The 25,846-nt window shown below is 29.6% G+C and overlaps 1 protein-coding gene across 4 annotated transcripts; it reads left to right on the top strand.

Annotated features, from left to right (window-relative positions):
* On the top strand, positions 1-25,726 carry LOC134725521 (nuclear distribution protein nudE homolog 1-like). Of its 4 annotated transcripts, none has more exons than XM_063589403.1 (10): positions 1-461; positions 6,422-6,575; positions 10,334-10,482; positions 10,870-10,915; positions 13,002-13,092; positions 14,269-14,433; positions 15,624-15,718; positions 16,472-16,563; positions 18,752-18,784; positions 21,323-25,726. In XM_063589403.1, exons 1-10 carry the CDS (start codon positions 382-384, stop codon positions 21,387-21,389), a joined length of 972 nt encoding a protein of 323 aa, XP_063445473.1. In that variant the 5' UTR covers positions 1-381; the 3' UTR covers positions 21,390-25,726. The 4 variants fall into 4 exon arrangements, with proteins under 4 accessions (XP_063445473.1, XP_063445476.1, XP_063445475.1 ...); XM_063589406.1 differs by lacking the exon at positions 18,752-18,784 and adding an exon at positions 17,529-17,585 and having other exon boundaries at positions 21,323-21,390; XM_063589405.1 differs by lacking the exon at positions 18,752-18,784 and having other exon boundaries at positions 21,326-25,726.
* Positions 25,727-25,846: the final 120 nt, after the last annotated feature.

Raw genomic sequence — 25,846 nt, 5'->3', positions numbered from 1 at the left:
CAGTTTCCGGTTTCTTCGTTGGAAGAATGCGAAACATTTAGCAAATCAATTTATGTTAACTGGGAATTAAGTCTCCATCAAAGAAGTTTTCAAAAGTTGTCATTGATATTCTTTCAAATTAACGAAAAGGAAATGATAATGTTAATTTGAATAGTTCTACAAACATCACTCTGACAGTACCAAATCTAACATCCTCGCAGTTTTTAATTATTTTTTTTATAAACCAATACAAACAACGTAAAATGTTTTGACATGTGAACAGATAGAAATTTCAGTGACTAATTATCATTTCATTGATGTTATATTTTCCATGTGAGAATTAAAACAATTGTGGTACATGAACAACAGTATTTATAGGTCATAACTTATAACTGTTATAAGATGGACGATAGCAAAAGATTTGCATCTGTTGAAGATGAAAGAGACTACTGGAGGAAAACTGCGGAAAAATTTAAACAAGAGTAAGAATAAAATCATATTAGCATGCCATAATGTAGAGCTATGATACATATGTGCTATTTGATATGGAAGCAGGACAACTTGCCCCACTGGCACTTTTTCACCAACTCGACCCACTTTTAATTTTTTTTCCCCAAACTGGTAAATTAAATCACCCCACTTGTAAAATCTATTCATGTCTTTTCCCCACATCATATTTTTATAAACATTAAAAAGATGAAGAACGTTTTAGTCAACATCAAATGGGGCCCTTTAAACTGTTTCAGGCATTTACACCATGAACACAGACTTATTATCAAAGTCAACAAATATTGCTGTCGGATGTTCGTTATTAAAACAAAGTATTTAGAAGGAGAAGTGGTTGCCTTCAACTGCAATATTATTTGTCGGCTGAAGAAAACTTCGTTGGTGTGGTTCATACATGTAGGTATTTCTCTGTTTGTTTATATATTAGGTCGTTGGTTTTACTGTTTGGGTTGTTTAACATTTGTGGTCCATTATAGCTTGTTGTTTGGTGTGGGCCAAAGCTTAAGCCCTGTCATGTCTGTTTTGAACAATATAACAAACAAAAAATGAATGTACACACATTTACGAATAGCTCAAACCCAAACCCAAAGTCACCCCGCGCACCGAACATTGAATTTAACATTAATGGTTGCCTGAAACAAAAAGTCATAATTCAAAGTAGGCATTGCATGTTGCTGTGAACAGGTGAAAAAGCACTTGGCAGTTGATAAAGTTTTTGAGTTAGGAAAGAAATGTCAAAACACAAGTGTTAAATCAAGTTTTATACCATCTTGTTTTGATAAGTATTCACAATTGTCAGAACCTATAGTTATGAGTTTATGTTTACAAAAAAAATATAATTGCTTGCCTTTACTTTTCAAGCTTCGCCTGAAAAAATTGTAAATTTATTTTATTTTTATGAAAATTTTCAAATCGCTTGCTCTCCACAATTTTTTTATTGAAAAATCTGTAGAACAAGAAATAAAATTGGTGTGGTCTTGACATGTCATTTGATTTGGTTGGTTTGCTGTTGGGTTTTGATGTTAACCCATTTCCTACTTTGCTAAATTTAACACATTATAAACAAATGGATTTCATTTGTTTGTGATGCAAAACAGTTCTAAGAATCATATACAAATTACAATGTACATGTAAATGTATAAGCTAACAATAAAATACTTCAATAATCATATGGACCGTCAGGGCAAGCAACTATTTTCCAGACAAGTAAAATTTACAGTTTTCCTTGCACAGGGACAAGTGCTCATAACAAATATTTCCACACTCCTGCCATTTTATAAAAAAGTTTATTATTACTAAAATATTGCAAGAAATCTGTCCATGCAACAAACAAAATGTATTTCTAAATCATTGTTCAACATGTTCAAAATGTACATTTATATTAAATGATGTACAAAAAATGTAAGTCTATGCAACTGTCCACTAAATTCAATTCTTTCTTACAATAAATATCCAGACATGACAAATATCCATAACATTTTGATCTCAATACATTGTACATGTATGTCTTCATAGTCTTGTTGACAAAATAAAGTTACTACATGTAACACATGACCCAAACGTAATTTATAGGTTGCTGTTCAGTGTGAGCCAATGCTCTGTGTTGACAACCGTATTATGACCTAAAATGGTTTACTTAAATTTAAATTGAAGTCTTTTACAAATTATGACTTCAGCACTTTGGATGGAGAGTTGTCTCATTGTCAGTCTTCTTATATCTATGTGTCATGTATGTTTTGTACATGTAGAATTTGTATCTTTTGCAAATTGAAAATCCTCAGATTAATTGCACATCTTTCTTAGTTCCAACATGACAAAGGACCATGTAGATAATTAAAGTTCATAATAATTTCATTGTACTGACAGTACATCATGTAGTACTACAGCATTTAAAGGAGAAGTTAAGATTAATGAAATGGCACAACTGGCAATTGTATTGTACAAAAAAAATGTAAGTTACAGTGGACTGATTTTTCACCCAGATGACCCCTGGCTAGGTTCTGACTTAATCTTTTGTTTTCTTACAATGAAATTGTTATCAAAATACAAATCATGTACTGTACATAAAAAAATCTGTTTTAACATCTATAAAACATTTTATCATTTGGTATATACACATGATACATGTATTGGTTGAGAGAAGATAACATTTTAGTTTTTGGTGTTGTACAATGTATCATAACAAAACACACAATTTAGAAATATGCAAAACAATTTTGTGTTAAGGATTTCCGTACATTTGTGCCATGCCTACGTTATACCCTAATAAGTGTCAGTCTAACCCTAACATTTAAAATTCATACCCATACTAAAAAAGTTTTTAATTTCTAAATTCAAAATTCTAATGAACAAACTCTCATATGCATGATACATGTACCTACCAAAGAATACTAATGGTATTACTTGTTACACGTATTTACAAGTTTTGTAAATTAGTTGAACAAACATTTATGCTGTAGATTAATCATCTAGACAGGTGCAACAAAGCCTTTAAGCATATTTATTATATTGAGCTTCACACAGAAAAATGATTATAGGTGAAAGTGCACACATGCAATTTGATAATTTATGAAAAAAGGAATGAAGTAAAAATACTGCCAGGGATGGATGTTAAACATGTTAAATACATAAATAAACAAATATTTGAAAATTGTTTAAATGTATATTAAAGGAAGATTATAAGGTCAGTTCCATTTGCTGATGCCAGAAAAAGGAAAAGTTACTCAAATGAATATATTGTTACTGAAAATAATCATGTAAATGCACATGTACAATATAACTCATTATTATTGTACATGTACATATATATTTCTTGTATTCAGACTTTTTTCTCAGATTTTGATATTAGAAAAAGCGCAAGTCTCAAATTTGGTTAGTTTAAAAATGACTTAAGAAATGTCTATTTATTTTGGTACCTTTACACTTCACAGTAGCTATATATATATGTGTTTTCTACTAAAAACCATACCTGAAGTGTTGTGAAGTAGGTTGATTTACAACCCATCATCTTATAATTTATATCTTTTAGACCCTGTTAGTTACCAGTAACTTCCTTTGTTTTTCTTGTGGAAGTATGCTGTTTTACTTCTTAGAAGATTATGCTCTTTCTAATGATTCCAATATTTCAGCAGATAAGACATTTTAGTGTACACATCTTTTCTTGAAGTTTAATGTTTTGAATTTCTGAAATATCGATCATTATCATTCATTTGATGCTTGCACAAAATGTGTGATATATGTTTATATGAAAACCAACTGATGAAATGAAAAATAGATACTTGATGTGGTTAAACTGTTCATGTTCAAATATAAACCCCTTGACACCTTGATAACATAAACATTTAAAGAAGAATATCAATACAGTCAGTAAGCATTCTTGTCAAATATCTTACAATCAGACTAAACAAATAAATACATGTACAACAGGACTTTTTGTATATATATAGATATTAAACATATTAAAATATTAAATGAATTATTTAAAATTGGATTACTTTTTAAGTCAAAGATTTAAATGTCTTTTGTTTCATATTTGATCAGATATTAAAATCAATGAACAAGAACTTCATTGATTAGAATGTCACAAAAGAAAAAAGGAAACAAATCTTATTTGTTTTCAATGTCACAAAAGAAAAGGTTATTCTATTGTTTTTCAAAATATTTTTCCTCAAGTGAAATCAACTTTATAATTCAAGTGAAATCAACTTTATAATTGTATTCATTTCATATCAAAGAAAAAAGTTATTTGTCTTAGAACATGTCTTAATTGTTTACAATGTACTAAGGTTTCATTGACTATGTGTTTATCTAAAAATAAACAACTGTATGAATCAAATGCTTTTTCAAATATAGCTTGTCAACAGAGGTGGATTTAGATGGTTTTCCAGGGTGTCTCCCCCCTCCCCCCCCATTTTGTGGGAATAACTTGGTTGATTATTTAGGGAATCATTGAAGCATGACTGGAGCAGGCCCCAATCTTATGCAGTCAGTGGGCAACACCCTTATGAAAATTTCCTGGCCCCGCCACTGACAAATAGAATGTATGAAGTGAATCTTTTGATTTTTTTACTGCATTTTGAAATTAACAAGGGCAGGTCATAGAAATACAAACTTAAATTGATATGAGTGGGCCATTAGCTATGAATGTGTATAGGTGTGTAGAAGAAACAAAATCATGATTTGGGATGAGCTGATAATGTAGTACAATATTTTTGCATCACAGGTTTAACATTTAGATAATGCCACCTTTCATGTTGAGTTATTTTTGTACACTGAGTGAGTAATAGCAATGAAGTCAGTTTATTTCTGTTTAAAAACAGATTGTAAAAGGAATAAGGCAGATCTTTGACACTGGCTGTGAATATATTTTCTTGACTTAGATTTCGAGTTTAAGTTTTGTTTAAGTGCTTGCAATTGTCAATTGTTGAATATGAGAAGTTTTCCATCCAGATGTGTTATAGTTACATTAAATGAATTTCTGTCTCTGTGATCGGTACCTTTAAACTATTTGAAAGTTCAACTTTAATCCTCCACCTGTGATATACCTAGATTAGTTGTGTATATATGTAATCAACCCCTTAAGTTTATAATAATAGTGTAATACAAACCAAGTTGTTGCATATCCAGTGTTTTCCTTTAAAAATGCTAATAAGTATACGTAAAATAAAAGTATTGATACTGAAAAAAAAGTTGTTAGGTAACATGTAGCTACTGGTTATCTGTAATTTTGTGTTACATAACTATTAGAACTTTTGACTGTGTGTAAGATCCTGATACATTTATTATGAATCATAATGTCAACAATGATTTGCAAACTTTTTACTTAATTAATTTACAGATGTCTATCTTTTGTTTGGTTAATGTTCAGTGACAAATATGTCATGCTGCTATCATAATCAGGATTAGATAAGATTAATAATAATCTTACAAGAAACTTCCAGGGACATTCACCTTGATGAAAGTAAATTTTGACTTGGAAAAAGGTTTTCAATTGTATATTGGATAGGGGCTGAAATTTTTCTTAACAAACAACCACTTGCAAATTATACACATCAGATATGTTTTGAAGGTACATTGACCTTGATGAAGAAAGTGAATTTTGACGTTAACCCTTTCCTCCATAATGAGGCCTATTGACGCCACCCCCTTTACTCCATAATGACTCCTTTTGACGCCTGTGTAGTACCTCAGTTGAAACGCTTTGACTAAAAGTGTCTGCATCAGACTTAATAAAATTTGTATTGAAAATGAAAAGGATATTCATAATAATATTTGACTAAAATTCATTTGATGGAATATTTGTTTTTCACAATGCATTAATACTTCAAAGCATATTTTCAATATTTTGTTGAAAAATCCTATGCGAATGAAGTATGCAAAACAAAAATTTCAATGGAGGAAAGAGGTACTATTCTATTATGGAAAAAAGCTGAAATGTTGCTCCGCTAAAGCAACTTGCACAAGCAAGCCCCTCAGATATGTATTGTTCCATAATGTACATAAGTACTCTATCTTTTAAGTAAATAAGACATCAAATTTTAATGTCCTTTTTTCACTAAATGTCTCCCTCTAACTAAATGTTGCTGTGTATTTTATAAGTTGTGAATGATTGTTTTTGAAAATATACCCTTTACTAGCTTAAATGCTTAACATGTAATATTGTGAACAGGAACTAAAAAGAATCCTTAGATGGGGTTGACATTATAATATAACACAAGTGATAAAGATCCATTGATTTTTATACAAAATTAAGGTTTAGATTAGGCAGTTTGTACATGTAATAATAATTAAGTTGTAATACATATTGGGATTAATATTATAATAAAACAAATTAAAATCTGAAGACAAACATGTTTTGCTTTCTCTAAAAATTATATAAATAAAAGATTTATTTCAACTTAACAAAATTTGAATTTTATTGTGTTATCCATTTCAGTTTGGAAGAAACAAAAGAAGAATTAGAAGAATTTCAGATCAGTAGCAGGGAGTTAGAGCTAGAGTTAGAAGCACAATTGGAACAGCTAGAAACCAAAAACAAAGACAATGAAAGTCAAAAAAATAAATTTATGACAGAGAATGAAGCTTTACGTGTAAGTATTATACAGAAGGGTAGTAAGTTCTATTACGTAACATATGAAAATAAGAAGATGTGGTATGATTGCCATGGAGACAACACAGCTCTCTCTGATAAGGAAAAACTTAACTGTTAATAATAAGGGCATGCATGTACACATGTATATTATTAGCACAGTAATATAGGGTTATTGCATGAATATTGGGAAACATTGTCCCGAGTAGAAATTTATATTGCACGAGCTTGCAAGTGCAATATATGTTCTACGAGGGACAATATTCCCCAATATTCATGCAATTACCATTTTATTGTATAGCAAAATAATATTTGAAAGTAAAAATTGGTTTTAAATAAGATTTTGACATTGATGACGTCATGAATTTTGAAGATTTATTGCACTAGTGCAATATTGGAATTTATTGCACGCTAACTGTTGGTTACTTTCTGTGGGAAATATTATATTGCTATACAATAACATGTTATACTGCATCCACATAGCACCAGCAACAAATCCTGGGGTGAATATAAAATAAAAAGATGTGGTATATTTGCCAATGAGACAACAATATATTCATATACATTGTATATACCATAAGCTTACAAGGTCAAAATTTCACTAGTGATTGATTGTTTGTTGTTTAGAATTTTTAAATTTTAAGTTACTAAATATGCTGTACTAAGTTATAAATTGTTAATATTTACAGGAACATGGGTCTGGCATAAATAATTAGTAATTACATGTATCAAATGAAGTATGTCAATATGAACCATTATTTGTATAAATGATTGCTATTAGTAAACATGTGTTATACATGTATATGTTATTTACTACTTATACAACACACCCTTTATTAAAATGACAAGTATATACATTATGTATGTACATTACATTAACAACATCATGTGAACAACTTTTTTAAATAAACTTTTTATGACAAAGTTTTTCAGAATTTGTCTAAAAGGACCTTCAAGAGTTTATATACAGATATATAATATATACCCATAGAAAGTGCATTTTTCCCTGCATGCATGTTTTCAGAGCATTTATGATTTTTTGAGGGGACATAAATATAAGCGTTAATCACTGTATATATAAATAGAATTATTAGTCATTCTCATGAACAGGTCAACCCTTGAAACAGATGCTGATTAATCAATACCTAAATAATTTACAATTCAAATTATATATTTTATGGAAAGTTTATTGATTTTTATGAGGTGCTTTTGTATAAAAAATAAATTAAAGATGTTTTGTAATTGAAAATCAATACATTTTATTGTTTAATCAACATAATTGAGCACAGAGAATACAATTAATTGTGACTATCACAGAAAAGCAGAAAAAGCTACGTGGAAATAAGAGAGGAAAACAAGTTTCTGCTTTTTATATCCCTGCTTATCAAGATTAGACGTATAAAAGCTGTTACTGATGTAATATGCTTTTATTCCTTTGTAATTTTTTTAATGTATAAAAGTTCAGGGTTCCCTAGTCACACTTAAAACACATACAAAACTTTTTTTATTGAACTTATACTGAAAGTTCAATTCAAAGTTGGGCCAATGAAACAAGTCTTATAAAAGGAAAATAGATTTTTTTTTACTTTACATTGAAAATTGTGCTTGATAAAACTATTAGATTTCTTTATTGTATTATATATCAATGTATATTTATGCAGAAGATGATAATCAGTTTTGGGTCCAATGGTGGTTTAAAAGGGGGGGGGGGTATTGAGGCATAGCATAAAAGTTTAAGGCATAAGACCCTTTGATTGTCAATAAACAATTATTATATCATTTTATGGAATTGTGCCCCCTTTAAAAATCCTGGTTCCATCCCTGATAAAGTATTTCAAAATAGAGTAAATAAATTCTTGTAAATAAAAAATCTGACTATAGTTCTAAAAACAGAACACTACAGGAAGGCCTTCAAGTATTGTCATCTTGTCATTAGAAAAAAATGGCAAAGTGCACTGCATTTTGATATATTCAGAGAAGTCAATAGCTTACTTCAAAATTGTGTACAAAGGGTGTGCGAACATACAGGGTAAAAACCAGATATGACAATTTGTTGATGATTTTAATAATGGATTATTCTTTTAATCATTCTAATTTTAACTAAATGGGTTGCCTGAAAATTTACCTAATTTCCAATTTTGATTTTCCAGAAAATGAAAAAACACAGATATTTAAAGTGCATACTCAGATTGGTTTCCCTCATAGAAAAAAAATATTGTCATATCATTTTGTTATTTTGATAATTCGGAGCTGATGGAAGAGACATTTTTGTTGAGCCTGCAAGCAGAAAGCTCGACATAGGGATAGTGATCCGGCAGCGGTGTTAGCTAACTTCTTAAAAGCTTTATATTTTAGAAGTTAGAAGACCTGGATGCTTCATACTTTGTATATAGATGCCTCATGTTACAAACTTTCCGTCAGTCACATGTCCAATGTCCTTGACTTCATTTGCACGGTTCAGTGACTACTTGCAAAAAAGTTAAGATTTTTTTTAATGTTAAATTCTCTCTTGTTATATGTAATTGGAAAACTGTATTTGGTATGTGTGTACCTTGCAAGGTCCTCATGCCTGTCAGACAGTTTTCACTTGACCTCGACCTCAATTCATGGATCAGTGAACAAGGTTAAGTTTTGGTGGTCAAGTCCATATCTCAGATACTATGAGCAATAGGTCTAGTATATTCGGTGTATGGAAGGACTGTAAGGTGTACATGTCCAACTGGCAGGTGTCATCTGACCTTGACCTCATTTTCATTGTTCAGTGGTTATAGTTAAGTTTTTGTATTTTGGTCTGTTTTTCTTATACTACATGTATATGCAATAGGTCTTCTATATTTGGTGTATGGAATGATTGTAAGTTATACATGTCTAGCTGACAGATGTCATCTGACCTTGGCCTCATTTTCATGGTTCAGTGGTCAAAGTTAAGTTTTTGAGTTTTGGTCTATTTTTCTAATACTTTATGCATTAGGTCAACTATATTTGGTGTATGGAAATATTTTATGATCTATATGTCTGTTACGCAGGTTTTATTTGACCTTGACCTCATTTTCACGGCTTATTGCTCAGTGTTAAGTTCTTGTGTTTTGGCCTGTTTTTCTGAATTTATAAGCAATAAGTCAACTATATTTGTTGTATTGAGGAATTGTTAGCTGTACATGTCAACCTTGCATGGTTCATCTGACCTTGACCTCATTTTCATGGTTCATTGATCAATGTTTTGTTTTCTTGGTTAATGTTGAGTTTATGTGACAGTTGTAATAAAGCTTTATATTTGGTCTATCAACATAATATCTATGATTAGTAAAGAAGGCGAGACATTTCAGCTTGTGCACTCTTGTTGAAAGTTAATTTGTTTGCCCCAATCATAGCAATGGGGTATTAAGTGTTTCCAATGAGACTCTATCCTTCCCTCTGTCCCATTTTTAATGCTTTAGCAAGGGCATTCATGTCCTCAGAAACATTCTTCATTTATTTTCCCCAAGCAAACTTATATTGTAGTATTATATCAGCAATGTCTAGGACATATTATAAAATCAGTGCCAATCAACTATTTTAAAAAGAGTAATTCCCCTTGGAAACATTAATTATAGGGAAAATTGCATCATTAGCAATCTCACATGTACTTTTCTTGCCACATTCATGTACAAATTTTCCCTGTTTTTTATCAAATTCATATCAAACATAGCAACAGTCTCTGACAATTTAAAAAATAAGTGGTCATCAAATATTTTAAATGATTTCCTCTGTAAATTTCAGGAGAAATTAGGCCATCAACAGTCAGGGAGTCATAAAAGAATTACAGAACTTGAAGATGAATTAGCTGAAACAACAGCTTTCAAAGATGAACTACAAAAATACATACGAGAATTAGAACAGACAAATGATGATTTAGAAAGGGCCAAAAGGTTTGTTTTTTCAAATGACGTTTCTTGCTCTTTGAAATAGTAATTTTTATCCCTATTTGTCAATTTGATTTTACAGTATAAAGAGTAAAAGAAGCATCAGTTGACAAGCATTTACCAACTTGTTATAATGTAACAAATGAAAAAAACCCAAATGGATGTGATGTAATGCCATTCTTTGTGCTAACCATGTCCTTATTTTGTCGGAATATTTACTATGGCAACCTTTTTTATGCATTCATGCATCAGAATTTTCTTAACATGAAAAGATACTTCATAGTTAATGAATTTTGCTATGCCAATTGCAAACTTAAGGTTAAAGGTGACAAATCTGGTATTAAAGTTTTTATGGACAATTTATCTGTAATATTATGTGTGCATATTTTGCAGGGCTACAGTTGTATCGTTAGAAGATTTCGAAGGGAGACTTAACCAGGTTTGTTATCATTTATATACGTGATAAATTGAATTTAATTGATTGGTAATATATTTTGTATTTGAACATATTTAGGTAGGTTAGAATATGATATTTTTTCTGAACTGGTAATTATATCCCATGTCTTCATGAATTCTAATTATAAAAACCAAAATAAGGTCATCATAATATTACTGGTTTCAACAATCGTGTATGTTAATTTTTATGAATTTGTATGTAAATAGTCTTTTGATGTGCAGAAATTCACTAAAAAAACTCATCTTGTTTCATTGGTAATTAAGAAACAAGTGGTACTTCGAAAGTTCTTTGTTTATTTTTTTTGTATATTGGATTATCTTTTAGCTAATGATAGAAATCTACCTTTTAATCAATTCAACTCATATTAGTTTGATGCATCAATTTTTAACATGCTCTCAAATCAGATGGATCCTTCTAAGAATTTGCAGTAATGTTCATATCTCGTTGAGGGGTCTCAGAGGCTGAGTGGTTTATGTACTCAATTTACTGTAATACTAGCCTATCAACACTTAGGTTGTGAGTTTGGACCCCATACATGAAAGATGACTTTGACTTCAATCTTAATTACTGTAATTTCTGAAACTATTGTGTGCATTTATTATTGCGATTTTGTCATTTTAGACTAAAATGCGATTATAAATTTTGGGATAATGAGAAAAATTATGTTTATTAAAAACAAAATTTTCAAAATGCGAGTTTAAATTATTTTGATTATAATCCTATTGCATTTTTCGCAAAAATAAAAACAACACAAAACTGTATAGGGGGTTATTTTCAGGGGTGTAAAATTTTGCGATTTCCATTGAATTAGGTATACAAAATATTTTTGCGTATTCAAAACTTTTATCAATACCTTTGCATTTGTAAATTTAAGTCGGTGGGATTTATTTTGGTGATTTTGTTCTGATCTTGAAAATTGACACTCTGCGAAAAATAACCTGCTTTACGGTAATTTTTAAATTTGTATGCCCCATCTACGATAGTAGAGGAGCATTATGTTTTCTGGTCTGTTGCTCCGTTCGTTTGTCCGTCTGTCCATTAGTTCGTTCGTTCGTCCACAGGTTAAAAGTTTTTGGTCAAGGTAGTTTTGGATGAAGCTCAAGTCCAATCAACTTGCAACTTAGTATACATGTTGCTTATGATTTGATCTTTTTAATTTGAAAGCCAAATTAGACTTTTGACCCCAATTTCACGGTCAACTGAACATAGACAATGAAAGTGGGAGTTTCAAGTTAAAGTTTTTGGTCAAGGTAGTTTTTGATGAAGCTGAATTCCAATCAACTTGACACTTAGTACACTTGATGCTTATGATATGATCTTTCTAATTTTTAAGCCAAACTAGTCTTTTGACCCCAATTTCACGGTCCACTGAACATTGAAAATGAAAGTGGGAATTTCAGGTTAAGGTTTTTGGTCAAGATAGTTTTTGATGAAGCTGAAGTCCAATCGACTTGAGACTTAGTACACTTAGTGCCTATGATATGACCTTTTTAATTTTAAAGCCAAATAAGACTTTTGACTCATTTCACTGTCCATGGAATATGGAAAATGATAGTGCCAGTGGGGCATCCGTGTACTTTGGACACATTCTTGTTAGTAACAAGGATTGACAGTTTTCCTACTGATTGTCATGATTCTCTCCAGTCAATGAAGCTTCTGTCACTAATAAAAACTTGCCCCACATTATACTTTAGCCATGAAACTTCTGTCACTAATAAAAACTTGCCCCACATTATACTTTAGCCATGAAACTTCTGTCACTAATAAAAACTTGTCCCACATTATACTTTAGCCATGAAACTTCTGTCACCAATAAAAACTTGCCCCACATTATACTTCCGCCATGAAACTTCTGTCACCAATAAAAACTTGCCCCACATTATACTTTAGCCATGAAACTTCTGTCACCAATAAAAACTTGCCCCACATTATATTTTACCCAATAGTGCTGAAAGGGGTGTTAACCACCATCAACCATATATTATAAATCTGCATACTTAAATGCAGGTCATATTTATACTAAAGGATCATTTAAGTTTTATATAACATGTTATAATATAATTTTCAGGCCCTAGAAGTCAATGTTTTCCTACAAAGCGAAGTAGAAGAAAAAGAATGTTTAGCAGAAACTGTACAAAGATTAAAAGATGAAACTAGAGGTAACTTTTATAAAGTTTTATTCTTCTGGGGAAAAAACCTGAGCATTTCTCCTGAATATTTTGTTTCAAAACTTAAACCTTGACTTTGTATTGTTACAAGTTGAATCAAAGGAATGGTCCGTGGTGTAGTGGTTAGCGCATCGGACTACTAACACAAAGGTTCCTGGTTCGATTCCCGTTTGGGATGAAAATTTCAGGAACTAAATTTTCGGCTCTCCCTTGACACCATTTGCGAGTATGGTCTTGAGGAAACGATGATAGTCCGTCGGACGGGGATGATAAATGGCTGACCCGTGTTAAGAGAGAGCCATATCTCTTGCACGTTAAAGACACCCTTGTAGATTTCGAAAAAGAGTAGGCTAATGCCGCTACAAGGCAGCACTCGCACCCACAAAGTGGAAAGGGATTAATATAAGTTGTAAAACTTGTTTCCCAATCCACTATAAATAAATATGTTTAAACTAAACTAAAGGAATGGTCCACTTTATCTCTTGGGAAACATATGATTTTGTAAACCAAGTTCACTGTATTAGAAAATATGAAAGCACGATAAAATGTAAATTCTCCTTATTACAATAAAAAAAAAAATGACTGAATATTTTGTTTTAAAACTTTAAAAGTTTAAAAACCTTGACTTTGTATTGTTACAAGATGAATCAAAGGAAAGGGTCCCTTTATCTCTTGGGAAACATTTGATTTTGTAAGCCAAGTTCACTGTACTATGAAAGCATGATAAAAAAAATGACTGATTTGACAAAAATTATTCAATTCTTTCCAAATATATCTGTATTGATAATTATTTGAGACCTCTGAAGAATCACAATAAATAGTTAACCAATTTGACACTAACAGGTTGACGCCTGATGGTAAAGAGCATTCCTTCATGAAATGAAAAGTGAATTGATAAGACATCAAAGATTTAAATATTCCATCAAATGCCTAAATCATGAACAGAACCAAATGTATAATTTACCTATGTATGGTGCATGGAATACCTTCTTTTTTTTTTTAATGAGAACCACTTGTTGCTGTTTGAATACATACTTAGGATTTACAAAGAAAATTGAGTATGAAGGATAGATGTCCATATCATTAAAAATCCACAGCTTCTAAAAGCACTATGATTCACCTTATTAATTTCACAGATTTGAATAATTTTATGCAAATTTTTTTCAGATTTGAAGCAAGAACTTGGTGTAAAGAAAGCATTTGGTGGAGAGGTTGTGAAGAATGAATCTGAAGATGGCACAGTTACCACGCCAACTGGGTCTATAGACTCGAATAAATTAGTAGATAGTGGCATAATAACATCTCAGTCTTTTAAAACACCTCCAATGAAAGGTAAATTATCTCCCTTGCTACTTGACAAAAGGAATAGTTCGTTAGTTTTAAAGAAATTCTATTTGAGAAACTGAAAACAAATTAATTTTCAAGAGTTTTCTCAATATTTTGTGGGTTGAAAAATAATCTCAAAAAATAATTTGCTCTGAATATATAATGCTTGAATCTTCTACTATTTAAATACTTCAGGGAAACAAGAAAAACACAAAAATTGATTGCAGAAAAGGTCAAAACACTTAAGTATCCATGATAATTAGTGAGTTATCAGTATATTAAACTTTGTTGGTAATGAAAACTGCATCTTGTACCTACAGTTTCAGACTTTGCGCGACTTGTGCATCTGAAACCCCTGTAGGTAAAATTATCTCCCTTCGTGTCTTTATTCATATAGGTAGGGAACAATAAATTCTCTGTTGAAGACATTTTTCTTTTAAGTGAAAGATAATTGGTCTCCCATGATACATTTCAAGACTTTAAATTTTAGAAAGTGACAGAAAGTACATAGACAGGTGAGTTATCTCCCTTGTCACAATCTAAAATTTTAATTATATTTAGATAAAGGTGTAATACCACCATTGATTTTTCCCTATTAGCCTTTGTTAAATTGGCACTTTTAAAAAAATTGTACAGTATTTACCTTTTTTTCAACCTAAGAAATACTTTGCATGTGTAACGTTTAATCCTTTCCAGTGATACAGTGAAAATTTCACACTACATTTCATTGCATATAAGAAAGTAACCATCACTGGAAGTAAACAACAAAATTTTTACACTGTTATTTACTGGTTACCTGCTTTGGTAACTATGTAACCTTAACGTTCCAAAATATTTTATAAGACCATCAAATAAAAAAAGAATGAGGCTATCAGACATCCAACATACATATTTACAACTCAGAAAATTTTTAAGTGCATTGAAATGCAGGGTTAATTTTCTACAACTGTCAAATTCAAGGGAATATTTTTTTAGGCATACTTTCTTATGCAACCGGATGTGACGTACCATGATTTGGTGGTATTACACCTAAAAAGCAATGGATTACCAACCCAATGTAGGACATTCTTCATTTAAAACATACGCTTTAAACAGACAATGGCAAATTTATTTTGATAAGGGATTCCCTACATTATATTAATTGCCTAAAGACAAGCAGATGCTTACAAATAATAAACATTTTCTTTGATTTGCAGGTCTTCCTCCAACAACCAATGGTAGTACACCACTAACACCATCAGCCAGAATCTCAGCATTAAATATAGTCGGGGATTTGTTACGCAAAGTTGGAGTAGGTTTTAACTTGTGTATAGAACTGCACCTGAAAAATGCACCAACAATAAAAAGAAAACCAAATTCATATAAAGATATGATGAAAATATATCACTTTTAATATCTGGCAGATACCTTCTTCCTATTTACAAATACTTTGAAATTCGATATACTATCATCTCTCTTGTATTAAAAAAATCGCACAATAGAAAAACTTCCTGTGTGGTCAGCAGTTCAACAGTTGTACAGTGTATGCTTTTCTGTTCTGCCAGACACCCACTTCCGGTTTTCTGAAACCATACAAGTGGGGATATGCTTAACAAGATAACACATGCATTTTGGTTCAATTATTGTATCAATTTTATACTGCAATCTACTTTTTCATTGTTTTGATGATTTATATTATGCAAGATTGTATGAACAAATGTACACATCGAATTCTGAATCTCCAATGCTACATTTATTGCACTTGGAATGTCAGCTTTAATTTCCTTTTATTTGATTATTTTCCTTTATTTGTTTAAGCAAGTAGTAGGAAATAAATAATACCAAGCACCAAAACCAGTCAAAATTTAAATTTGAATTGATTTGAGACCCTCTACATGCAATATATCTGGAATAAACCATTTTTGTCTTTAAATTCTCATTATTTTAAAACAACTAACATTAACTGTGAATTTGATCCTTGCAATTTCAGATGTTAACAATTTATTGAGTTTAAATGTATTGTTAGGAATATGAATTTCTAAAGATCTTTATATATATTTATCAGGCATTAGAGACAAAATTAGCTTCATGTAGAAATTTTGTAAAAGATCCGCCAAGAGAAAAGAAGTCTGCAGGTCCAAACTCAAATTCACCAAGGTTTGTAGTTAACAAGCGTACTGTTTTATGAGATATTTTCAAGTCATATAACTTTTTTCTGATTTCGTTTGATATCTCTATTTTCATTGTACAAATTAGGTGTTTTTCAGTATTTTATTTGCAGAATATTTCACATGTGTTAAATTTTATGAGAATTTCATTTTATTGACGCCTCAGGAATCCTTTAATACCAGGACAATTTTAAATTCCTGTTTTACTATGTTCTGCAAGAATTATGTATTCTACACAAAAAGCACAGCTCTTATATACACTTGTATTTGTTCAACTGTGCAGATATGGCTAAACATTTTTACACATTTCATTGCATGTATCATTTTAAATCATTGCTATTCATATTTTGAATTAACAACATAATTGAATATTATATTTGTATACATCAGTAGAACTCCTTTAAAATCTAATTAAATCAATCTAAATTGATCTAAAGATCTTTCTCTAAAATGGGAAGAATTCAGAGTTGAAAACCATTCCAATTTCAATTGTACATCAATCTACTATTTTCGTTGAAATTGGATTTTAATAATCTATTAAGTTATTAATTGGGAGCATAAGAATTACTTTCTTTTCCACACGAAACACCATGCTTATTCAATATGAAATTGGAGAACTTGCTTTCTAATGACTCAACTATCTATGTATTGTTGACATTTCGTGCATTCAGTACACCTTTTCATTCGGACAGTTTTTTTCATAGAATGTACAGCCCTAAAATCATTGCAATCTTAAAGTTAAATTCCCCTTCCAATTCTTTTTGCACTGAAGTTTAAAAAACCATACATGTATTTAATTATACTTTTTGGATACAATGTTTGCATAATGCACACACTACAGATTTTTTCTTGTTCTATTGATCTATTTATTCCATTTTTTGGTTTTGGTAACTTGCAATTAAAATGGGGTTTTATGTTATCTATAAAAGTGTAATTGTACTGAAAATTTTCCAGTGTTCAAGGATGTAGCAGCAGTTGATATTGAAGGTCATAAAATAGGTCATTGAAAAGGTATTTTTTCTTCCAGGCATGATATAACTACAACATGTATTTTTGAGAGACACAGATTGCTACTCATTCATGTCAAAATAATCTTTTAGTGATTGTAGATCTGTTCTGCCCTTAACATGTGTTGCACATTTGTGCTGATGTTAATAATGAAATGCTGATAGAAACCACCACTATTTAACATTGTAAATAAAAATTAGAAAATCATATTACAACTGACCATTATTTAATCATCATACTATGAAAGTAATTTTATTCAAAAATAACCCAAAAAGTGTTGAAAACATTAGGTTTAAGAATTTTTCAATTCATATTGTTATACTTTACATACCTCAGAATCGATGAACCTTTTATTTTTAGATAAAATTACTTTCACAGTATTTCTGTCTGCTTAAAATTCTAAAACTTGTAGTAGCACTGCTTTGTAATGTTGTAAATTTTGATAAACTTCATTGATGTCTTGAGTCATCTTAATTAGGTGAACAGCTAAAAAAATGAAGCATAACATAACTCATGTTTAGTTGAACAGGTATGACATTACTAAAGTTTGAGATATAGAATAACATGTACAGCTAAACAAGCAGCTACAAGTGTAGAACAATACCATAATGTTTATGAAATCTATTCATGCTACAGAAAACCTGTCATTAAAAATACATATCCATTTTCTGATTTATTATAACCTATCTAAATCCCATATATATCAAGCTTGGTATCAATATTTTGTTTCAGAAATGCATGTAGAAATTTCATTTTATAAAATATTTAAAGATTTATTATTTATTTGTTGTAGTTGATAGCTTAAACTTGATCTTCCATTTATTTTGTTTACCAGTAATTTCTTTTCTTTTTTGAATTTCTTAGATTTTAAACATTTGATAACTGTAAAGGTCCTTCTTTGAAGTAAATTCAGGTAAATCTATTGAAATACAGTTGTGTAGCACTAAATGTTTTAGCTGTATTATGCTTCATTTAAAGGATGAGTTTAAGCTATTGAAATTACACCATAGTTCATTTATAATTATAATACAAACTTTGAAAAGACAATTATAATTTGTTAATATTAAAGTTTGTCTAAAAATAAAGGCAACAAAATATTGCAAGCTAAAATAGGTCATAAAATAGTTGTGTGAACTATAAATGAACTTTAGCCTTATTTATATATTTAGGTCAGATAATTATATGCATGGAACTAGATCAAGGTGAATATCTCCACTTTTCCAATGCTTTCTGTTGTCTTACACCCTTGCCTTAAATATATAGCTTGATTTGACAAGAAAAATAGATATTTTTTTTTATTATTTCAAATAATTACACACATTTAGATAATTTTTTGTCTTTATTATTTTAAGTTATTCTACAGAAGCATAAGTATATAGATAAGTAGTTTTTATATGATTTTAATTTATTCAAATTTTGATCTTTTTGTGAACAATTTTGCAGCATTGAATGTCCATAGCTGATTCTAATCTAATATATTTTATGCCATGCAATGGTTCACATAATATATAGTTTTTGTTTGCATAGTAAAGTTTTTGATTTAAGAAAAATCGTTGAGTTAGTACATACATGTATATCAACAAAAAAGTTAAAAAAAATAACTCTGTAATTTCTTATTTTCACCACAGTTCGTATCCAGGCTGTTGTTAAATGGAGCTCTCCTCATAATCTGCTCCATTTGAAAGTTTGGGTATAATTATTTCTCCCTTTCTGGTATAATTACTTCCCCCTTTCCATATCAATCATGCACATGTTAACGAGTGTTTTTGAATAATTTGAAAAAATAGCAAAATATAAGAATTTATCTATGAAGAAAATTTTTGTCAAAAAGTTAAAATATTAGTTTTTGATGTTGAATTTTACTTCTTATTCATTTTTTGTTGGTTTGCAACACTGTTTTGAACAGGCTCAAGGTAGATTCTTAAGTAAATAACATCAACAAAATATAATTGCACTTAACAAAATTTACAGTCATCTAATGATCCCCTTGCATAAAAGATATAACAATAGGAACCTCTATTCATGTGTTATATGTTGTCAATCCATAAGGTACTTTAAGATACTAAAGAGGTTTAATCTTGTAACTTATTAAAATTTGTACCTTGCTTTTCATTATCAATTGATCAAACTTGAATCCTATAAATTCTGGAAGGTTAGAGTCTAGGCCATGCAAGGCTAAAGCTAGTATGCTCAGTATATTTCCAGATTTGTATCCAATTTTCTCCAAACAATATTTTGTACATGGTTATGGGGAGAGCTCTAATCTGTTAAGAAAAATTTAATGGTCAAAGGCTCCAATATGACATCAATGATACAAGCTTGTTGTCACAATAAACCTCAAGTCAATCAAACATTGTCATATGCCTGGCCATTTAGAGATCATGGATCATATTGAATTTTTCAAAGTCCTAGATCCATGTCACAACACACTATTGCAAATAAAAGCTTTCAAGTACTTTCTAGGTTGAGTCTTGCACCCATTCTTCATCAAATGTCATCCATTGCTTAGCCAGAGTTTCAATGAATTTTGATTTCAAGTTTTTTTTATCAAATATTAATGAAATTTTGATTTAGTGGGATTGTAAGTGGATACTCTACTTTGCAATAGTTGGAGGTATTTTCATAAAGAGTTTTTTTTCTGCAAGTAATGAGGTGACTATTTTGAAAACACATTTTTAGGAAAATATTTGAACCATGGTATCTTGAGCATGAAAGAATCTATGTATAGAATAAATAACTTGACTGTATGTTAGCCAATTTTGTTTTAATCCATTATATTATGTTGATGATCTACTTGGACCTCATTCAAGACATTGTGCAATCAAATATGATAAGTATGTATTGAAATACTGATTTTTACTTGCTTTTGTTGGATGTAATAAAATAAAATTAAGTCTGACATTAAATTTAAAAAATATATAAATTAAGCGTTGTACAGTTACATTTGGGTATATCTATAAGGAAAAAATATAAACGATTTTGATAATGTAAGAGAGAGTATAAATTTCATGAAAACAAATGACTATCAGAATTAATGAATAAGTTTTAAATAAGGTATCAATTTTTCCATTTGCATTTTCCTGTTTAATTAGAATTTAGCCTTACACCTTCTAGTAGCTGGCTAGTATCATGCAATAGTACCTTACAGTAGATCTTCTGATATAGCACTGAACAATGCTTGATTATCATCTCCTTCATGTCATGTGTTGGTGTCATCAATTAATAGAATTTTTAATTGATTTAAAATATAGTTTTCTGTAAATTTTCTTGTAAGGTGAAGAAATAAAAAAAAAGATGACATATTCAAAATAATTGGCATTAGAAGATATATTTCGACCTGGGCTGGTAAGAAAATTATGTTTCACATAGAAAAGAAAGACTTGATCTTCATGTGTAGTTAAATTTTGAATGACTTTTTGCAATTAGAAAAAAATAGGATAGTGGTTTGTTGAATTTTATATTTTATGTTTATGCCTCCAATTTGATTTAGGTTCCCTCCTAATTTCTGTCTTTCTTTTTATTTTAGTTGATTTACTGTATTTTAAATAGATTTTACCTCACTATGCCATCACTTACACTACCAGTATTAGTAATCTATATTAATATAATTTACTATTATAAGGTCATCAACATATTATATAGATTGTATATTCTTATAAATTTAAACATTTATTTTGTTAAACTTTTAATAAAAATAATCATCACATTACATTTTATTTTATCTTTGTTTTATTTTACAGCAGAGCTAAAAGAATAAGCAGAGGAGGTTCCGTACCACCACAACAAGGAGCCAAGATACCTGTATGATGACATTCATGTAAAATGACATTCACACATCAGATTTTAGGTTTAATTTTTATTCTGTGTATGATTTGGACTTGTGTTGAATGTATTTTCAGTTACAGTAACTGTTTGGTGTTTTAAAACTCATTATATTTATGTTGCATTTTAAAAAAGTCAACACCAAACTGGAAACCTGTACATAATTTTAAAGTTGCTACTAAAACCATGAATTTCATTCCTGATCTCTGCTTCCCGGTTAATGAATGATATTAAGATAAATGTCTTCTTGCCAGAGTTTGATTTTTTAAGCTTTAAAGTTAAATACCTTGGACATATTTTCAATTTTGTGATAATTAAATACTTGAATGTATAAAAGTTATATCCTAACTTAATATTGCCTCAGTGAAAGAATTTGATCTAAATTGAGAAATGTGCAGTATATTGCTAATACAGGATAGTGCTAATTTTATTTTATTCTTCTTGTGGGGCCATATATTATGTCAGTCTGATCAGTCTGATATGAATAAATATATGTGCCAGTGAGAACCTTATGGCATTGTTCACTAACATTTTGTCTCACTCAAACAAATTGCTGAGGCCAGAGTAAGGTGTGCTGTTGGCTGCATTGTCAACAATGCATGGGTTTATGATTTGGTCAGCTTAAGAAGTGGTAGGTCAAAAATATTTGGTAATACTGTAATGATAGTAGGATTGCACATCTCATAACAATGGAGATTAATTGGCCTTGCCATCTAATTTATGGTCCATTGGCTTTGAAACTTTTGCATAGTTAACATTTGCATTGTTAAAATTTTGTTTAGGTCAATTTAAATGAAACCACTTTTGAGAAGTCAATAATATTTTGTATACAGATGTAAAGAGCATTCCTTTCTCATTTCCACAGAGATTATTTGGTGTTGCATCTTTGATCATTGTTCATTGACCCTGAATAATTTGCATAGGGCACATATTAAGGTACTGCCATTTTGATTTCAACATTTGCATTATACATTGTATTATCAAAATAACATACAGTAGAGGTATATCTATGTGTCAACAGTTTATTTTTATCAGAATGATTTCTGGGAGTTTCCCCATAGCAAAGCATGGAATTTGTAAAATCTTTCAAATGGGGGTATAACATTGAAAGTTCTGTTCACTTTTTTATTTGGTTTGAGTTGATGTAAAAACTGTTAATTTTTTTCCAATAAAGTAAAAGATTTTTGTATGCTATTTATCTATCTTGCATATTTCAGGTACATTTATTTCTAATTGTTTGTTATTTAATGGAAGAATTACCCATATTTCCACCACAAAATGGAAAAAATGTAGTTAATTGGGGATAACACATGTATTAAACGTCCAGAAATCACTACTTGTATGTCATGGAAAAAAGTTCTTAATGACCTTCAAGAAACAGCTGGGGATTATCTTATTGTTTTTGGCACTCTGAAGTTCAAAAATGACTGTGAGGTTAACAATATAAAATAATTTAACCCAGAAATTTGGTGTAGTGATAAGTTTTCTGTTAATAACTGCTGACTGTTAGAATTAGTTTAGTATATAGGATAAAACCATAATTGTGTTTTTTTTGTTATTTTTGTTACACAATGGAGACAGTTGCAATATTATAAGAAAACTCTGCCTCATGTTAATTGTTATACTCAGTTATGTTTGTTTATATTTGTATCATTAGTTTGTTATATGGTAGAATTATAGTGATGTTACTAGAAAGAACTATTACAGAGCTGTCGATTCATATCAGTTTTCAATGTCTGATTATGATTTGTAGTCTCAATAATGTTAAAGATGGTACCAAACACCTGGACTAAAATTAATTAGGCTGCTTTAATTTTCAAAGAATTTTGACTAAATATTCACTTTGACCCTTTGACAAAAAAAAAAGATTAAACAAAATTGAATCACACACTTTATTGGAAAATTCATTTGATATAGAGCAGTTTGACTAACACTTATTATGATCATTGAGACGCTAAACATTTCCTAACTATAGAATGATATTAAAACGTCGAACTGATTTTTCAGAGTTATCTCTCTGTAGTGTTATGTACCACCGTAAAGAAATTGGTGGTAATGTAGTACAAATGTAGTTGAAAATCAGTAAGAACTTTATATTTAGAGAGTTAAAGAATATAAACGCTACAGGCTTAAAGAATTTAGTCATAAGGGAGATAATCATAGGAATTTTCTGATGGAAAAAAACAACCTTTTAATTCACAGTTTTTCTGTACAATGTAGTATGAGATATAGTTCTTAGGATTATTTCATTGTTAAATTCAGTGAAATGATTAAGAAAAAAATTGAAAGTAATGAAAGATGAAAAATTTACCGATATAATGTGAAATAACAATATATATATATATGATAGATATAGATCAATGATAATGTGAATTAACAATAATGCGATAATTGGTTGTGATCTCTGTAGCTTTCATTTGTTTTATAATCATGCCTTGCCATGGTCCCTTCTCTTATTGTGATTGGGTGTTAGAAAGGAAGGAGTACAATAGTTTTCTATCTACAATCTGGTGTCAAATGTATTACTGCAAAATATGATAACGATATTTATATATCATGAATATCGGTTATTTTGTGAATTTTAGTTATTAAAGTATCTTAAGACTTAATAATTTGTGATTTCAGTTCCATAAATAAATAGAATTTCAGAAAATTTGAATATTTTTAAGGTTTAAAATTATTTATGGTTTCAACTGATCATGAAACCAATTTCAAAGCTAAAAGATCTGTCGTTATAACAATATTTACACAGAAGTTGATTTAAGAAAAGGGAAAACCTCACAAAATATGATGATTGATTTTAATTTATCATCTGGAATCTTATAACATATATATAAGTAAATTTTTATCAGATCACATTTATAATAGACATTGTACATTGATAATTTATTTGTATATACCTATATCATTATCATGTATTCATCGTCACGGTTAGGGACATTCATTCAATGTTTTATTACATATGTTGATATTTAGGCTTGGTTTGTCTTCATCTGTTATTTTTTAGCCTTTGTTTTTTTTTCTTGTTTTTTGCTTGTCACATTTAAATGAAATGACTTAACTGCTTGCTTCTTTTTATTTTCATATTTTATTAATAGAAGACAAAATAACTGCCAGCATTATTGTTTTCACTATTGTATAAACTGCATAAAGAATCGAAAGTTGCATTAAGATGTAATATTTAATATTTGCTATTTATCAGATTATAAAGTTATGGTGTCATAGAGATGAAGTCAAAAAAGTTCATCAGTAATGTTTTATTAATAGTGAATATTTTGTTAAAAAGAACTTGATCATTGAAGAAACTCCCTTTACTCTAGTGTATAATGTGTTGTTGAATTAACAAGTAAAATGTATTTTTCAAAAAAATTGAATAGGATTTGTTTGATGTTATATTTTGATTGATAAGTATGTTGAAAACATGTCAGCTGAAGGCAAAATATTTTTTAAGAAATATTGAATCTTTATTTTAGATGCACATTTTAGAAGCTTGGTAACACAAAAATTGTCTCTAAATTAACTCTGGAAATATTAACTTTGAATGGTCTTCCTTTAAGAATAATTGGTGTGTATATGTGTGTGGAAGACAAATGTATTAAGATTATAAAAGATGTGGGTTTTTCTCTCTCTTTAAATTTTGTAAAATCAACTTCTTTGCAATGAAATTATTTATTCTTTATAGTTGTACATTTCTTTAAAGGTATTGTTTACTGTAAATATAAAAATATCGTTTCTCCTGATTCTATTATTGAGAAAATAAGTCTTTTTATGTTATCAGAATAACAGTTTTGTAAATTGATTGAACATGTTAAACAAAACTACAAAACATGTAAGGTAAACATATTGCTTTTTCTCCTTATGTTTCATCCTTTGAAAACCTGCAAATAAAATTATAGGTCTATGAATAGTAATTCTAAGGTGCAGTTTTTCAAAATTCAAAATGAACTAATTTCTTTTCAATGTTTGGAATTATCTTGTTTTGATGGATCTCTACTTTATACATAAGACACAAAGTTTTTGCTTTCTTTAACCTGACAACAGAAGAATTGATTTAAGCGACAGCTTTTTTTTAATTTTCATATTTCCTCATAAAGTTTTTTTTCTCTTAAGTTTGGCTATAAACATATACTAGTTCAATTGATAATATGTGAAGAACAGGGGTAAATTTTTTTAAAGGAATGTGAATTTGATGTTAACAACAATCATGAGTTTATTTATGATTTTGAACACAGAATTGAACTATTCTTTCTTCTTTGTATTGATATATTTGTTTAAATTTTGACATGCATAAAGGCACAAAAATAAAACATAAACAATTTGTATTCTGTTTTGATTTATATAAGGCAAAGAAATATTCAATATCAGGAAGCCCCTAAAATATTGGGCAGCACAAAAGACCACACAAATTACCAACAACTAAAAAAACCCTAATAACTGACTAA

This window comes from Mytilus trossulus, chromosome 7 (assembly GCF_036588685.1).
Source record: "Mytilus trossulus isolate FHL-02 chromosome 7, PNRI_Mtr1.1.1.hap1, whole genome shotgun sequence".
In the NCBI taxonomy this organism is placed as follows: Eukaryota; Metazoa; Mollusca; class Bivalvia; order Mytilida; family Mytilidae; genus Mytilus; species Mytilus trossulus.
Note: the sequence above shows the minus strand (reverse complement) of the source record. Positions and strands in the feature narration are given on the sequence as shown.

Bases quoted from the DNA above. Each gene is read 5' to 3' on its own strand.
- LOC134725521 (XM_063589403.1), top strand. From the start codon at position 382: ATGGACGATAGCAAAAGATTTGCATCTGTTGAAGATGAAAGAGACTAC. The intron at 10,916-13,001 runs GTTTGTTATCAT...TATAATTTTCAG, and splicing joins TCGAAGGGAGACTTAACCAG to GCCCTAGAAGTCAATGTTTT. The intron at 18,785-21,322 runs GTGAATATCTCC...TTTATTTTACAG, and splicing joins ATGCATGGAACTAGATCAAG to CAGAGCTAAAAGAATAAGCA.